At 51.2% G+C, this 17,807-nt stretch overlaps 1 protein-coding gene across 2 annotated transcripts; it reads right to left on the bottom strand.

Moving 5' to 3' along the window:
- Nucleotides 1-5,917: 5,917 nt before the first annotated feature.
- Nucleotides 5,918-16,634, bottom strand: ZC3H4 (zinc finger CCCH-type containing 4). 2 transcript variants are annotated; one of them, XM_013952440.2, is made up of 13 exons: nt 16,480-16,634; nt 15,423-15,533; nt 14,724-14,946; nt 13,706-13,851; nt 13,442-13,538; nt 13,183-13,328; nt 12,678-12,791; nt 12,197-12,308; nt 11,655-11,764; nt 10,785-11,143; nt 9,589-9,977; nt 8,991-9,287; nt 5,918-8,250 (listed from the first exon to the last, which is right to left on the bottom strand). In XM_013952440.2, exons 1-13 carry the CDS (start codon nt 16,552-16,554, stop codon nt 6,770-6,772), a joined length of 3,660 nt encoding a protein of 1,219 aa, XP_013807894.2. In that variant the 5' UTR covers nt 16,555-16,634; the 3' UTR covers nt 5,918-6,769. The 2 variants fall into 2 exon arrangements, with proteins under 2 accessions (XP_013807894.2, XP_067170650.1); XM_067314549.1 differs by lacking the exon at nt 15,423-15,533.
- Between the last annotated feature and the right edge of the window lie 1,173 nt (nt 16,635-17,807).

A 17,807-nucleotide genomic window follows, 5' to 3' on the forward strand; every position in this document is an offset into this window, starting at 1 on the left:
TCGGGGCACCGGGGGCAGACTGGGCCCCCGCTGCCGCCGGCTCCTTATTTAGGCAGGAGCTGCCACGGCCCCAGCAGCGGCTGCCAGCTTCGCTCCAGCTTTTCCATCCGGCAGCCACGGGATGAACCAGCTCTGCCAGCCCCCCTTGCACCAGGGCATCGTGTCCTGCATTTCCCCCCCCCTTGCACCAAGGCATTGTGCCCCACATTTCCCCCCTTGCACTGGGCATCGCACCCCGCATTCCCCCCCCCCCCGAGCCCTGTGCCCCCCAGCAAGGGCAGCTGCCCTGGGGAAGGGGGGGGCCAGCCGTCCCGGGCAGGCCGGGAGCTCGGCAGTGCCCGTCCCCTTCGCGATGCCTCCCCATCCCGTCGCCTTTGTGTGGCGGTGCCAGCCCGCACCAGGCGCTGCTCAGCCTCCTTGCGTGCGAGGCCGGGCCAGCCACCGCGGCCCCGAGTTGCCCCGGTCTCAGCCCTTGATGGATGGCCACAGCCTGGCCCACCCCCTCGTGACTGTTTATAGAGGAATCCAGATGTTGGGAACATCTGGCCAGGAAGTGCCACCCGCCCCCATCCCGCCCACGTTCCCACGGTGTGGGAGGCGATACTGGAGGGGGGGACGAGCGGCTCATGGCACTGCGCGGCCACCCTGGGGATGGGGCTGAGCCCGAGCAGGGCCCCTGCACCCCATGGGGAGGCGCTCACAGGGCCGTGGGGGTCTGCGCAGGGCCAGGAGCAGCGGGGTGCCCAGGGGCTCAGCCCGCTCCCCTTTGAAGAGCCCAAACGCCCTGATGGCAAAGGGTCCCAGGTCCCCGCCACGCGGCAGAAATCCGTGGGGCGGCCGGAGCCACGTGGCAAGAGCCGCAGCTGGGCAGCGTCGCTGTGCCCCTGCGTGGATGCTGCACGTGTCAGTGGGTGCACGCGTGTGTGTGTGCATGAATGCACACATGTGCGGGTGCATGCACAGGGACAGAGGCGCGTGCTTGCACACCCCAACCTCCACTGGCCGTGGCAGGGGGCCGCCCCAAATGTTCCCTGAGGTCCCCCGGCTGGAGCCACGTGTGCTCCCTATGGTGGCTCTACGGGGCCTCAGCAGCGGGCAGCTCGTAGCCATCCATGATGTGCAGCCTGTCGTCGAGGATGGAGGCGCCAGGTCCAGGTCGAAGCCCGGCAGGGACTCGGAGCAGGGCAGGGGGCCGCCGGGGGCCGCCCCGAAGACGGGCAGCGACATGGCGCTCCAGCAGTGGCGGCAGCACCCGGGGCCCTGCGGCTGCTGGCCCAGCCCAGGCAGCAGGTCGTGGCGGCCCCGCGGGAAGGAGCGCTCCCCGAACGCGGCTCCGGCACGAGCCAGCCCCGCGTGGGCGCTGTGCCGAGGTCGCCCAGTGGCGGGCTGACCACCTCGCCTGAGAGCGTGCGGCACCGGCACGGCCGGTGGCCCTGACGCAGCGCGAGCTCTCCGGGCAGGCGGGCGCCTTGGCCAGCACGGCGGGTCGGCGGCTGCGCGGCCCCGCGGCCGGCCCTGGCAGCTCCCGGCGTGTGGGCAGCATGGCTGCGGCGAGGCCCTGCGAGGGGGCGGCAGCGCATGGTGCAGGTCACGCGTGTGCCAGACCCTGCAAGCCCCAGATCCCGCGCACGAGACCCCGTGCACCCCACGTGGCCCACATGGCCCGTGAATCCCGACCCCGGTGTCAGGGGTCCCCCAATCCTCAGGCCCGGCTCTGCTGGCTGCATCCGCGTTGCCCATGGCTGGGCGCAGTGCTCATGTCTGTGCACGCTCGTGTCCGTGCACGCTCATGTCCGTGCACACTCGTGTCTGTGCATGTGCCCCCCCCACCCCCCCAGGGACGTGACCCCGCGCCCTCCCATCCTGCTTGCACTCACTCCATTCCTAATTATCTTTTTTTTGTTTTTACCATAAATGGCCCTGCGGCCTCGGTTTCCTGCTGGGAATGGAAGGAGTGGAGCAGATTAGCGAGAGGAAGCGCCCGGAGCCGGGGGACGGGGGCAGCATTCAGGCTCTCCCTGCTGCAGCCAGTCCCGGCCCCGGGGCCCTGCCTCTGCCCATCCCATCGACCCCATCTCCAGGGAGCCTCCCAGGACTGGACACCTAATGGCACCCAAAAGCACCCAATAGTACCCATCACGACCCCAGAGCACCCACTCGCACCCTGCAGCACCCACTGGCACCTCGGCTGGTGCTCGCGGTGTCTGTGTGCGGGTGTCTGCGTGCACGTGTGTCCGTGTCCAGGTGTCTGCGTGCACATGTATCTGTGTCCGGGTGTCTGCATGCATGCGTGTCTATGTCCAGGTGTCTGCATGCATGCGTGTCTATGTCCAGGTGTCTGCATGCATGCGTGGCAGCAGGGCTGTGGGGGGTTTGGGGAACAGCGGGAGTTTTCCTCCCCCGGCCCGGCCGTGCTGCTGGGAGATGGGGCTCCTGGGTTTCCCAGCTCTGCCAGTTTGTGCAATGGGAAAAGTGTCAGAAAACAAGATTGCAGCTCCGCCAAATTCCCCTGTCTCCAGCTCCCAGCCCCAGCCTGACCCCCGGTGTCCCTGGCACCGGCATCCCCGATGCCCCGCGAGAGCCGCGCTGCTGCGTGCAGCTGCTCCGTGCTGGGGCATTAATCTGCCCCCGGCTCTGAGCTTCATTACATTCCTGCGTTCCTGACCCACTTTCCCTGTAAGAGGATGAGCAGCTTTATATCGCACTTCCCCCCATCCCGGAGGGGGGGGCGCGCAGGGGGCTGCGTTAGCTCCTACAGCGGGTCGATTAGTCTAACGAGGTCGTCAGCAAAGACGCCAGCACACCCTGGTCCCACACACACTAGCTCCGCGGCTGGTCCAGGGCGTCCCGGCAGAGCCGGATGCGTTTCCCAGCAGGGAGGAGGCGCCCAGCGCCGTGGCCCCCCCGCTCTGGACCTGCTCCCAGCTGGGGTGCCACGGCTGGGTGCCGCAGCCGGGGTGTGGAGCGCTCCGGCTCTGCAGGCTGCTGGCCCCACGCCACCCGCGCGGGCTGCAGCTGAGGCCGGGTCGCGGCAGAGCACGCGGCTGCTCCTGGGCCACCGGCGGTGGCAACACCTGCCCGAGGGTAACATCTGCCTGGGGGCAACATCCGCCCAGCAGCAACATCTGTGCTGGGGCAATATCTGCCCGTGACTAACATCTGCCGAACGGCAACATCTGCCCAGGGGTTACATCTGCCCAGGGGCAACATCTGCCCAGCAGCAGCCTCCAGCGAGGGGCCCGTGACCCCCGTTCGCCTCCGTCCCCCAGCCGCCCGCTCTGCTCCGCTGCCCAGCGCCGGCGCCGAGGCCCCGCGGACGCCCGGACGGCGGTACCTCCACGCCAAGCAGCCCTCCTGAAAGGGCGTCACAAGGGAAAAGGGGAAGACGGTCCCTGTCCTTGGCTAATGGTGTGGGAAAACAAAAAGTTACAGCTACTTTCAGTCCCCACAGTTCTCTAACGGGTGGGAAACAACTGCTAAACAGCGAATTCATACCCAAGCCAAACAGACCAGACACTTTTAAAATAACTGCATCCTTTAATGGCAGTAATACAATTATAGAAGATTAAAGCGCTCACAGGAGAAATATAAATGACATTTTTGGAAGACAAATGTGTGATACAAAAAGAAAAGATGGGGAAAGGAAAAAACACAAAGCCATGCAACAGAACAGTCATTGTAAAAATACCAATACAGTATATACATATTTGCATCAACAACCTCAACTCTGAAATAGTATTTACAGTTTATTACAATCTCAGTTAGAGCATTATTCTTTTTTTTTAAAGCTCTGGCAGATGGAAAAATATTAATGGATTAAAGATTGGTGATTTTATTTCATGGTGGCTACAGTCAGTGGAGTGCTGTCACTTATTCCTACAGGGTTCAATAGTCTTTTCTAAAAAAAAATTATTTTACAAAAAGTTCAGGTTATTGTACAAATGCCACTGAATTTACAGCTCCTCAATAAAAGCAATCTCACATGGCAGAAAACGTCACAGGTGATTTATTTCTCTCCTCCCCTTTTTTGTTATATTTATACCAACCAGGCTCCAGGGGAATGACTCCCACTGTCGAAACGCGGAGACCGAACCAAGCGAAAGCGTGAGGATGGCAGTGGTGGTTGCCAGCTCCCAACCAGCCGCCGTGCCAGCTGTTAAAGCACGTCCGGGAGAGACGCGAGCTGAAATTTCCAGAGACGAAATCCCTGAGGGGCGTCCGCGGCTCCCGAGCCGGCCTGGCCCGGCGGCGCCCGCGGCCGCCGGGCTCCAACAGGGCCGAGACGCTGCTTTTAAACTCGTTTGATACAAACTTCTGCTTCCAATTAAAGCAGGGTGCAGCGAGATGCAAAATGAACAGTGCCGACAGGAAACAGGACAATTGAATTAACACTGCTTGCATGGCAAGGTAAATGTAACCAAACTCCAGAGTCTGGACTTCCAGATTTAACACCCAATTTTGGCATTATCAACGCTGTGATTACGTTCACCCAAATCAAGCAACACCAAGTATCTTAAAACCTTTTCCCAACAAAGTGTAATGCTTACAGCAAAACCGACCTGCTCTTTATTACAAAAGTTATTCCCTAGCCAGCCAATTCATCCGAAAGCAGATTATTTAACGGCAGATGGCAAAGTGAGAAAGCTTCCACTGCCTTTGCGCTATTCCTGATCCAGGCCGGTGGCCCGAGGACAAGCCGCTGCGGCAGACGAGGCAGAGAAAGAGGAGCGGCGCTCCGCAGTGGAAGCGGGAGCGCAAGGGATCTGGAGGGAAAGCGAGCAGTGCTGGAGCGCCCGGCCGGGCCGACGACCCCGCACCGGAGCCGGCCGCCTCTTCACCGCCACCGGGATTTACCTTGACGAGCACATGCCGGCATGGGAAATGCTTGGAAAAACAGCTCGATTTTTGTCAAAACTAGATTTGTTCTTAGTCCATTAGTGTCGCAGAGGCGATGATACTGCCCCGCGTGCTGCCTGCGTGCACTGCACAGGCCGGTTCATTTTAACGAGGTGCTACAAGGGTGCAACGTGTTTCAGCTTCCCTTGGTGCTGCTTGTGCCTTAACGACTGCGAAAACGTCTTTGCCTTCGAGCACCAGAGAACGCGTTTCCCGCAGGCTCGGCAAGCCAGCGCTCGCAAGCGGGCGCCCAGCGTTCGTGCGCGGTTACGGGCAGAAACCAGGAGGAAGCATGGATCTGGGCATCAGGAACACCGAGGATTGGAAGGGAATGAGAAGTGCTATTTTTTCATCCAAAAGAACAGGATGTTTTGCCTTTTCGGGTACTTCGGCACATTCGCCTTTTCAGAGAGCGGGAACCCTGAAGACCCTGGTTTTGGTCTGTAAGAAGTCGCGGCTTCTCCAAGCTCCAGCAAAGCACGTAGATACGCAGGAAACACAGGGGAGGGTCCCCCCCGCCTGCCACAGGGAACTTATTAAGCTTTAATACCTTTTTACCCCAAATACTGTGATGACTTGGCAATGACCCCACTGCCACAGAAAGAACCTGTCCCCAGATCTTCCTCCTTTCAAATAACATTTCTACAGCTGTGGTTTCTCTATACCCAGTTCCCATTTTGAAAACCTCAACCACCTATCTGCTAGCACTGCTTCACTTTTAGCTGCTTCTTTCCTGAAAACACTGTAAATGAAGTTTATCTTCCATGTGCAAGCGTTTGTTTATGCAGAGAATGAATCACAGGGGACATGCGTAACCTAACACTGATTTTCTACCCAGGAATAGAGTTAATCTCCCCTTCCGATCCAGCTGGCAGGACCCGCAGGAACGCCTCGCGTGCAGGATTTGCCCACTGACCTTCGGCAAAGATGGGAAGAGCAAGAGTCTCCTGGGGGAAACGCACTGAAAGCCCAACTGCGTTTGTGGAAAAGCCCTCCATAGGCAAAATACATACAAGTGAAATCTGATTGAGATTAATAATTTAATTTCAATAATACAAACTTTTTTTTTTGGTAGACTGCATAACTTTTTGGGATGTAAATATTCCATGACCATCCGTGGAAGCTCTTGGGAATTTAAGCCCTACTCTGGGCTCAGTTGAGTTGTCGTGTAACCATACGACCTCCAGGAAATGGCATAAAAATATTTACTCAAAATAAAAAAGCAAAACAAAAACACCCCCTCCCCACAATTACAAAAGCAATCTCACATGGTTCTTTTTCCATGGTAATTCTGTTCACCACAGTAGAATTTTAAAAAAGACTATGATACAAATACTTTAGTTCGTTCTGTTTTAGAAATTAACACATCTTCTACTGATCCGAATGGCTCAGAGCTTTAATCTTTTAAAGCAACAAATATGAACCACATTTCTCTGCCATCCAGTCTTTCGTTACCCTTCTCCTGAGTATATCATATAGCAATTCTGGAGGGGGAGAAGTCAGGTTTTAAACGCATCCTACTGTACAAAAAGAGGACAAGGTGGCTGGTGTGACAGGACAGCTACAACTTCCCAAGGAGATTTCAGGTACTTCATTATTTTCCCAGGATGATTTCAATCACTTTTCAAAAGAAAGCTCTAAAACAAACTATTGGGTCTGAAACAAAATGCTGGTTATTACTGCACAAGGAGACTTTGATTTTTCTTTTAAAACGCATCTCGGAAACTTTCTATATAGTTACAGCACTGACCAGAACCAGAAAGATTTATATACATGTTATATGGCTAAAGTGAGCGCTAATGGAATTAAAAAAAAAATTACCAACACTGTGCGCTGCTATTCAATGCACGGACGCAAGGTCAGTCCTTTAATACTACTGGCAGAACGGCGAGGCCGTCGGGTCAAAGCCCTTAAAGACATCTTTCAGAGAGCCAGCATCTTGCTGCTCGCTGTCCTGAGCAGGGCTGTTCCCCGCAAAGGGACTGCCCGACCCAGACTTCGCGGTCTGCTTAACCATGCCGTAGACGGAGGGCACGGGGAGGTTGTGCACCCCTGGCTGGGGGGCCGCCTCCTGGGCAGCGGCGGAGGAGGAAGTGGCAGCGGCTTTGGGACGAGGCCTGTTATAGCTATTGTATCTGTCTGTGGTGGATTCAGCGCTCGCCTTCTCAGACTCGGGCTGATCGAGCGCGGACCGCCGCACAAAGAGAGGCTCCTTGGCCTTGCTGGTGCTTTTGCTGGAGTCTGAGCCTTTCGAGGACGCGCTGCCTTCGCTGGGAGACTCTGCGGCCTTGCTGCCTGCGCTTGGAGTCCGGGGGTCGTACAGGCTGATGGCACTAAGCACGCTGCTTTGGCCGCTGCCTTTGCTCAGCCCACCAGCAGTGAGCAGCCTGGGGTCGTAGGGAGCGATGGCCGGGGCAGCCTCACCGCTGCCAGCAGAGGCAGCCGCAGGCTGAGCCGTCTCCGCGGGTTTGGGGGCTCTAGACGCCCCGGTTTCTGAGGACTTCTGTAACCTGGGGTCAGCTGGTGCTTTCCGCATCCGAGGGTCACTTGGCTTGTCACTCTGGCCAGAAGATGGGCTGCCAGCCGCGTTCACAGTTTTTAATATTCTTGACAACAGCTCGAAGTCGGGGAGGCTGCTGCCAGAAGCAGAGCCAGACTCCCCCTGCGTGGCCCCCCCCCTCTGCCTGGGATCTGAAAGACCAGTCGTTTGGGGCCTGTTAAGACGTGGATCAAGGGCAGGCATGGACTGGAGAGCAGCTGGGACAGGAACAAATTCTTGCTTTGGGACTGGCAGTGGAATCAGATCCTCTGGGCTCCACAGGACCATTCGGGCAAAGTTCGGCTTGTTTAGGACTACGTCTTTCTTTATGTGGCTGAACTGCTGCAACTGGGACCGGGGATCCCTTAGAGCATGGCCTGGCAGTGCATCTAAGGGGATGTTGACTGGTTTGTCCCTTAGCGCCCTTTCCCCTTCCTCTTCATCAGGAACCAAGGCAGCCTTTTGACCGCCAGCAGTGCTGGAATGAGGAGCTTCTGGCTTTGGGGTGGAGGAGGGAATGTGTCGTGCAAGTCTTGGGTCAGTGGGTCCTGAATCCCCAGGGATGGATGGGCCAGAAACATCTGCATTTCGTGAAAGCCTGGGATCCCGCAGACGAGGGTCGGCAGGACGACCGCCCCCTCCTGCCTGGGCCTTCTGCAGGCGAGGGTCACTCACACCTGAGGGCGGCCCAATTTCTCCATGAGAGGGTTGGGCATGAGGTCTGCTGGAGCTTTGCTGCCTTAGGGTTTTCAATATGGAGGTGACACTACTTCCACCTTCATCTTCATCACTGGAATACCAGTTACCAGTGTCACCTGGGAGGAGGGAGAAGAGAAAACAGCTCATAAGAGACATACAAGTAAAGCACCTCCTGGTGCTTTATGCCTATGAGAAGCACCCAAAATGTGTCCCGTGTCCCTCACAGCGCTCTCAACTCATGCTGCTGAAATTCCAAATTGTCCCTGTGTTTCCAACCCCATGCGTAACAGCCTCAGCCTCCCTGGTCTAGTTTTCATACCCAAAACTAACAGAGGGCTGTAAGCATCCCTCTCTTCCTGTTCCTCCTCTCTGAAACAGACTCAAATTTCACCACAATTAAGCCAGCAAACCTATCTCATGGACCTTCTGGCCAACTGTTCCCATTTCTTCAGCAGACCTGCTCCTCTTCGTTCGTATCAGCTACGCGTTCTTTTGATTCTGGAGAATTTTTTAGAAGCATTCAGTGCCTTTTGTTCCCTAAACAGTTTCTCTGACACCCAGTAAGATGCTTCCCTCTACCTCCCTCTCAGTTGGCCCCTTTTTCTGCTAAGATCACAATCTCTACACTGCACGTACGGTTTAAGTTCTGTCACTTGTAAAAGCACCAAAGCCAGCACTGGCCTGAGCCATAGAGACTGCTTCAAACGCTGCTGATGGGTCCTGAGAGGCAAAAGCCTTAGAGCAGGTGAGCAGCAAGGTGAAGAGAGGCTCAGACTGGGTAGAAGTTGAAGCAGATCCAAGATATCCTCCCCATGTACACTACTCTGAATAAAAGACATCGTATTTTGATACTTGCCTTCCTCATTTTCTCGTTCCTGCTTATTGCTCTCAGCTAGTCTCCGAGCCCTCTCTTCTTCTTCCTGCTGTTTCTGCTGGATTCTCAAGTAAAGCGCTCTTTGTGCAGATGGCATGAAGTCAGGGATGCTGCCTGATGGTTTCCGTAACCCAGGTGGTCCCCCTTCACACAAGGCATCGTGATCCAAGGATGGGTCAGGGAACATATGCTCTCCTGGAGGCCCTTCCATATCCTCATAACCACCATAATCTTCTGCCATCGAAAGATCATCGTACGTTAAAAGCGCATCTCGTACAGCTGTGAAAAAAAAACAAACTTTGTAACTGCGACAGAAAAAGACTTCAAAATGAAACTAGTCTATCACAGACTGTCATTGTTTAGTGCAAAACCTGTCCCTGCAATCAGCAACCACATGCCCCAAGCCACCAGCATGGAAGAGCATCTAACTCCGTCTCCCTCTATCCCCCTTTCAGCCCTTTTGGACCTGCTGCTGTACCCGGGCATTCAGAAAGCAAACCGAGTTCAAACAGCCTGTCCCTGATACGGCACGTCTAGCACGGCACATGAGAGCAGTTCGAGACAGATCCTCGGTAGTTACCTGGGTCTCCCATCATGCCATGGTCCATGTCCAGGCCTTCTTGAGGTGGGTAGAAATTATCGTAAAAGCCTTGTGCAGGTGGGACAGGTGGCATCATTCCAGAGTGTGGGGAATCATCTGGACCATAAGGCATCATCGGGGGACCAGGACCCATTGGAGGCCCAGGATTCATCCCAGGGCCCATCGGCATGTCTGGGTGCATGTCAGGATGCATATCTGGGTGCATGTCGGGGTGCATATCCGGGTGCATGTCAGGATGCATGTCCGGGTGCATGTCCGGATGCATGTCCGGGTGCATGTCCGGATGCATGTCCGGATGCATGGGTCCAGGCATTGGCCCAGGGGGTCCTCCCGGCCCAGGGAACCTGGGAGGAGGTGGACCTGGATGCCTGAAAGAGAACAGAGAGAAATGCAACTTCAACATGCATGCGCTGTTTCTGGAGGAATGGATTCTGTCCTCCTAGGGCTCAGAACAGCAGCACCTGTACTGGACCCAAAATGGAAGGAAACCTCCTTTCTACCCACTGTCCGTGTTCTTCAGTTCTCAGCCTCACAGCCAGTTCCTTAATGTTTCAGGACAGCCAGATTCTGCACCGTCCTTCTAAATGCTAGCACAAAACAGCTGCAACATGTCCAGCTCCTGCAGTGCCCACCTTCACTGGCTGCATCATGGTGCTAGGGCAGAACTCCTCCTGTACCAGGACAGGAAGATGGGATGACCTCAAACGGAGACTGAGTCAGCCCATTCCAGGCTGTACTTCAGGAAAGACAAGGGGGAAATTCATGCCATTCTGACCATAACAAATCTCCAGTAAGGGGTGAGCAGGCAGGGAATAGACCTTTGGGTTCCCAGTCCCTTTGTCCACACCCTGTTATGAGGTGCTGCTTGGGATCTGTGCTACTATTCCAACAGCTCTAAACAAGGGCCACCAATACACTACTGACATCAAAATACAAACTAAACCATGGCTTAGGATAGCTTGCTCCTTTCAAAGAGAAACAGTGAGGAATAGTTTACATCTCCAGAGTGTCTCTGTCATTCTCAGAGAGAGAAGGGAGTGACAAATGACTATCTGTTATGAAGGACAGCAAAATGAAACCCCCCACAAACACCTACAGTCCCTGTCTCTCTCCCAGTTGCCCAACATTATTCTGCCAGGCACCTGCAACTGGCCTGACTGGATTGTGACACTTACCTCACACCCAGCTTCTCTGCCAGCTGCCCCGTAGGACGTACTACAATCTCAAACAGAGAGGGGATCTTCTTGTACATGTCCTGCTGCTGCTGCAGCTGCTGTGGAGAAAGAGGCTCATGCATTGGCGGTGGCATCTGCGGCCCTGGTGGTGGAAGTGGTGGTGGCGGAGGAGGTGGTGGGCCTCCAGGGATAGGCCTGCCATTTGGAGAAGTTGGAGCTGGTGGTCCAGGAGGGCGAGGGGGTGTGGGCAGCAAGCCCACCCCAGGTGGGGGTTTGGGGAGTGGATTAATGCCCTGCTTCTTTAGCTCTTCAACTTCTTTTTCATCCTCTGCACCCGCTTCTGCATCATCTGCCAGCATCTGAGAAGATAAGGGAGTGAGAGCAAATCCACAGAGCTGCCTGCAGAACACCACACTCCAGAAAACACAGCACAGGATCCCCTCTCTGTGACCAACACAGAGCTGCTTGGCTGAGCACAGCCCACATACAGCAAGCCTTCATACAGCAAGCCTTTTGCACACCCTCCCTTTCTTTCTGTTTGCAGGATTTAGACAACTGTTTCCACACCAGAAATATAAGAAAAGCTGCCAAGAGACTTTTATCAGGTTGTGTGGGGGGCAATTCTCTGCAAGTCCAGGACTGTTTTCACTGTATATTTTTACTAGTCCTTGAATTAAGGACTAGTATGGAAAGGCTTTCATTATGCAGCATCTGAAAGACTCTCTTAGTAGAAAGTCTGCCTTTTCAGCATTTAACTGCAATCACCGCTATGTGTTATACTCTCTTCCCCTCCACTGGCAACTCTTGAACAGGCAGCAAAGACAGTCAAGACAAGAGAGCCAATGAACCTGCATTAACACTTCTCTGTACCTTGTCCAGAAGCTCCCGCGTTTCATCTGTGAGCGGCTCATGGGAAAACATGCAGTCATCCCCATTGATACAGTTGCCAGTGGTGTGGAACAGCTTACAAGGAAAGTCACGTATCAGGCGTAAAGGAGAATAAATCCCAACAGGCAACTACTCCAACTTCCTTCACTGGCCAGAGAGGCTTTTTTCCCCAACTACACACATTGTTAACTTCTGACCACACCATACTGCAGGCATAGTCTGACATGTTTTTCTGTATTTGCGACAGCTACAAACCTCGTATCTGAAACAGGAAAGCTGAGACTAAAAAGGAACTGAGAGGGCCTTCTGCAGCCCTGGCTGCAGCTTCAGGTACCCCCAGCTGCTAAGTGGAGGACATGCCACCCAGGAATGAATGCTCTGCAGGTGTTTAGATTGAAGGCAGTTTGCTGCAGGAATACACTCTTTTGGCCGTTTTTTCTCCTCTGACCCACTATATGCATCTACTACACAGAGTAAAAAAGACTGATTTAAAGCTGTCACAATGAAATGATAAAAAAGGATATCATGCATGTAAGGGCAGTTTTCAGCCCTGGCACAGTAGCCAGTGATGTAGAACTTGCACAGTTCCCGTTTCTTTGGTAGTTCAATGTCATGACTGAAATTGCAGTGCTCACCCTGTTCAGAAATAACAAAACACTGGGTTAGCATGGCCCAGCAAAGCACATACTATGAACTAAAGGACAGGCACTTTTATACAATACTCTTTGTAGGTATGAATTCTTCCCTGAAATCATTTAAACCTAGACCACATAATGCTGTGACTGTCCATTCATTGGAAACAGGAAGAAAGCAAATGACTTTCGGACTGCCATGTACACATGTAGGTTTCCTTGCACTCACTGCATCTCTCCTCCCACCCATACGGTGCCCACCTCTCACACACAAATACTGCACTTTAGGACAAGGACAGTCCTGCATCTGTATAGAGATATTTACATAAATATATAACAGGAAAACTGAGATTAATTTTAATTATTCCCTTACCCAGGTACACCTGCCTTCCACAAAGTATTTGCAGATCACTTTCCCTTTCTTATCTGACTGCTGGTGGGATTTATCATGGTCATTCCGCCTGTAATTTCCGCCACCTCCTCCATCCTATTGGAATCACAAAATGTTAGTTGACAAAGAATGTAAAATACACAGAAGCAGATCTAACAGCTTTGGACAGAAATAAGTATTTTCTGTGCATCCATTTCTGAGAAAGAGCACATTGAGGGCTTGTACGAAAAAGTGAGACAAAGACTAATGTTCTCAGCCCAGCAGGCTCTGGAACACAACTAGATGAATGGCTTCCCAGTCACCTGACCAGAATTCAAAATATTCAACCTGTTCAGATGGGACAACTGTCATGTATCCTGGGGAAGACGTGGGGTTTTTTGTTCCTGTGAAGGTTTTCTTAGAAGCCTGACTGGAATTACAGAGGGGAACGGGGGAAAGGGGCCCATGCAGCACTACAGCAAGCTATTAGAAAACAAGAGCTGCTTACTCCCATGTCCTCTTCGTAGTAATCGTCATCCTCATTCATTCCACCACCTTTCCCCATTCCACTTCTGTTTCCACCTCTTCCTCGTCCCCTGCCCATTCCTTTGTTTCCTCTTCCTCTGGGACCACGACCACGCCCACGATTCATACCTGAAATATATGCCAACGTTTGTAATTTGCCCTTTAGGTAAAACATGAGCTGGGAGAGAACACAAGGCAGGGTCCTGTGCTGGCTGCCCAGCACAGCTCGTTATCCTGCTCACCTCGCCCTCGACTCTCCTTACTCCTGCGGTACTGGTTCAGCTCTTTTGAGTAGTCGTCATACTCATCATCACCCATGGGCTCCTCATTGTCGCAGTACTGCAATCCAGACGGATCAGTGCACTTAGTGAGTAGGATGAAGCAGGGCTCATTCCCCCTCAAACACAAACTTCCCAACCACAAAAGAGAATATTCTCTTGCCTCCACCTTAATGGTTCTCTGAGAGCAGGTTGGAGAGTCAACAGCAGTTCAGTAACTGCACTTACTTCCATCTCTTCATCATACATTTCCTCCTCTTCTTCTGGATGGTCGCCTCTGCCTCTCCCACGGCCCCCTCGGCCCATGCCTCGACCTCCTCTCATTCCGCCTCTGCCACCTCGCCCTCGGTACCCTCTCCCTCGACCACGTCCACCTGGAAAGGACACAGATCAGGTCAGCTTTGTGCTGCTGGACTGCAGTGTACATAACCAAAGTGATCACAACGAGCTCTTCAGAGCAGATACCATATCTCAGTATAAGGCCCTAATTTCTTCCATATTCCATGGTCAGTCAGATCTCTTTATAGCAATGAACATCTAAGCTATTGCTTGTGACATTGCCCTTACTGGGAGACTGGGTCGGAACTATGCATCCCTCAGACACATTAAAGAAACACAACGATGTGCCAAACTAGGAAGAAAAACAGTAACTAACATTTCAGTACAGGATTATCAGTTCCTGGAGTTACCTGATGTTAAGTGAATCAGTTTTTAATATCCTAAAACAATGGATTCTTAAGAGGCCAAAGGATAACCTTTTTTAAAAAACAGATGCTGTGACCACAGGTCAGCTGATGCACAGTTATGTTAGACTCATAACAAATAGATGTAATTCTTTGTATTCCAGATGTGATGATATTTGACTTCTTACAAGTCAACTCCATTTTCATTTCAGATAAAGGTTTTGCTTTACTTTATTCATTTTTAACAACTTATGTGTTTTTAAAACTATCTATACTAAGAGGAATACTGTTAATTTAAAGCATAAATTATCCAGAGGGATCTGAACTTCCCCCTTGCAGTGTAAAACACAAAAAAGTACTTCCCTCTGTCACAAAATAACGCCAATGATTGATTTAGGCCCTGACAATTGCTCCACAGTCAGGGCTCCACGCAGGCATGGCAGTTAACCTGCATGAACCTTACTGCATGAGCAGGGCCTTCACTAAGCTAACAAAAAAATATGCTGTAAGTAAAGCCTGTAAGAGAGACAGTGAAGAAAGCACATCTGCAAAATGAGCCATACCTCGCCCCCTGTGAGAACCCTCCTTTGCTCTCCGGTATTGGTTTAGCTCTTTCGCAAAGTCATCATAATCTTCTTTGCCCATGTCTTCATCCTCTTCCCCCTCATATTGACCATACTCCTCATTCTCATAGTCCTCATACATGCCATAATTCTTGCTCTCCATTTTAGAGTAGCTCTTCTTTTGCAAGGGAGCACTGTGAGAGGACGGATACTGCTGGTGGGACTTCAGAAAAGGCAGACAGATTAGTAATGAAGGAACAACCATTCCAGTTGAATGTATCTGAAGAACAGCAGGTCCCTGGAATATGCCCCATCTCTCTTGCTAGCCAGTGAACAGCTGAACTGAAGGCCTTATCCCCAGACCTGTAGAACCCTGCAGGTTTTTGTTTGTTCATTTATTTTATTGGCTCATTTCCTTCTGCTTTTCCCTGTCTCTTCGTTTGGAAGGGGCTATTTAATTTTGACCAGCAAATAATAAGAAGCCTAATATCACGATTGAATTTTGGAGAATCATAAAGAACCCAGTAACAAATAGGTGAAAAGTGAAAGGGCTAAATGACTAAAGCAAAAGCCAGACTAGGAGAGCGGCCTCTGGCCCCTAGATGGAGCTAGACAGGCATCTGCGTTCAAAGCTTGCAACACTTCTGACCAAGTGCCAGAGAGCAGCTTCCCCTTCCCTGTATGCTGGCAAGTACTTACAGAAGGGTAGGGAGGGCTGTATTCCCTATATTTTCTGTGTCCCTTTTCACTAGGGCTGAAGTCTGAGTCCTCACTGTAATCAGAGAAGTCTTCACTGGAAGAGGCATGGCGCTGCAAGGCAAGGAAAACATGCTGTGCAATTTTATTACAGGCTAGATATAACTCTAACACTGTTGCCAGGCCTCTGGCCTTTTATACACAACACAAATAAGTCTCAATTTTTTTAGATAACTCAGATTTTGTTTAAGAAAAATCTTCACAGTGTTCTCCAAATTTTACATTTACAATACAAAAGGCTTCAGGGTACTACATGTTCCACTGTAAAATCCATAGAAACTGGAAGCCTGTTATCAGACTATTTAACCAGTCTCTAAGGACACAAGCATGATATGCCTTTTGTGATCCAGAAATTCTTAGGACTTTAGCAATAAACACCCTTGATTTTGCAAATCTGGTAGTCTGTAATTTCTTTTGAGGTAAATACACTCACAAAGTAATTTCCCAAATCAAAAAACCTATTTTCTTCCCACTCCACATTCAGAGAAGGCACATCACCCCCTGTTTCTGCTCTTGGTTTACACTCATCCTCTGCTGCTCTGTCTCCTTTACATTGCAAGTTCGTGTTGGCTTGTGTAAGGAACATAATGATTTTATGAACTATATTAAGGAGGTAAAGACCTCATGCAGATGGCTGAATCTGGAGTATTTCAACTAGTATGTTCTCAGGAAGGTGAGCATATCCTCAGAGATGCAAGAGTATGGTAATATTTTTATGCTGCCTACAAACCTCAGTGCCCCAGTGCTATGCTTGCTAGTCCTGAGGGGCCGAAGGCACTAAGGAGCTGAACCCCAGGAAGCCTGCAGAAAGCCTGCAAGCACTCACACCTTCCTATTAGTGTTAGGGGAAGAGCCTCAAACCACCCATAGTAGTGTCAGACAGTGAATTCCCTGAAGACACCTGATGGAGAGGAATGCTGTGAGGTATCCTGGAAGACCTGCGTTAGGATCCCTGGCCTGGATAAGAGGACCTGGGAGGCAGAAGCACCAAATGGCTCACCTTGTGTTTGGATTTCCTTTTCTTTTTGGCTCTCCTTTTCTCTTTCTCTCTCTCTTTTCTACGTTTGCGCTTCATCCGTCGATGGGCCTTCTCATCATCTGAATCGCTATGATGCTTTTCCCCTTTCTCCTTCCGACCCCTCTCGTGAGATTCAGAGGCGTCCTGGGCCTCCTCTCCTCCATCATCCTCCAGCTCCCCTTCTTCCAGTTCTCCATCCTCCCTATAAAGCAGACAGGCACATTTACATTTCTCTTGTCCAAAAACTGCTTACTATGCTCACCAGCCAGCCAGGCATTTGGCTCTGCTTCCAAGAGGACACAAATTCTGAGTACCTCAGTTTTGAATATCTGACTGCAAAAACGGACTCTATTCATCTGGGCCACTGAATCTATTCAAGCTGTCACTCGGTCTGGAGCCATATAAAGTAGAGAAGCACCTCTGCTTTTCTACCAAAGCTGTCGCTCAGTCCAGAGTTAAATACAGCAAAGAAGTATCTCTCACAAACAACACACTGAATCCACAAAATTACAGCGTTCAACTCAGGATAAAATTATCATGTATTCACTCAAAGAACTGAAATTAGTAACTTAATAAAACAATCATTCCTCCAGAAGACAAGAACTCCAGTAAATTTCTGCTGAAAATCCATTTCCCTGTGTCCCTCTCAATTACTGCATGAAATACAGCAAATCAAGAAACACTAGTTCTTTTAAGTATTTAAAACAGCACCTGTACTGACAGAAATGTTTTAAATGCTTTCTTTCTTTTAAAATTACCTGTACTTTTGTTTAAGAGGAAATATGTTGGAGATCGCATTTGAAATGAAGACTCTCTTAAGAAATGGTAATTTGTTTTGCAATATCACACTGATGAGCCAAATCTAGAAACTTGTGCCCAATTTCTTCCATGTTCTCTACTTCATGCTAGCATTCACATATAATTGTGGTTAGCGGAGGTGATAAAGCAAATTTGCAATTCCCTCAGAGGATTTCCCAGCCACATTCAATTAAATTCAATTAAAAATTACTCAGATACGGGTTAATAAAAACTTTTTACAACCTCATAGTAGATTAAATTTACACTACAGTAAGAGTTCAGTCATCTCCCTGCATCCTCGCAGGCTTCCTATAGGGCTGTCCCTCTCCATCTCTCCTGACAAGTCCTGAGTGGATTGCTTGGATTTGCTGTTGCATGATTTGTTCAAAACAAAAGTGGAGACAGAAGAGCAGACGGAAATTCATCTGAGCTGAGAGACCAACACACATCCTAAAACCTTAAGATTAGTATTTTTCTCGTGTGCCATAGTAGCACTCTGCACCAAAGCCAAA

The sequence above is a fragment of the Apteryx mantelli genome, chromosome 35 (assembly GCF_036417845.1).
Source record: "Apteryx mantelli isolate bAptMan1 chromosome 35, bAptMan1.hap1, whole genome shotgun sequence".
Taxonomy (NCBI): domain Eukaryota; kingdom Metazoa; phylum Chordata; class Aves; order Apterygiformes; family Apterygidae; genus Apteryx; species Apteryx mantelli.

Coding starts and splice junctions, on each gene's coding strand:
- ZC3H4 (XM_013952440.2), bottom strand. CDS start 16,554: ATGAAGCGCAAACGTAGAAAAGAGAGAGAGAAAGAGAAAAGGAGAGCC. Junction 12,309..12,677: donor TGGAAGGCAGGTGTACCTGG/GTAAGGGAATAA, acceptor ATTTCTGAACAG/GGTGAGCACTGCAATTTCAG. Junction 9,978..10,784: donor GCAGAGAAGCTGGGTGTGAG/GTAAGTGTCACA, acceptor GTTCTCTTTCAG/GCATCCAGGTCCACCTCCTC.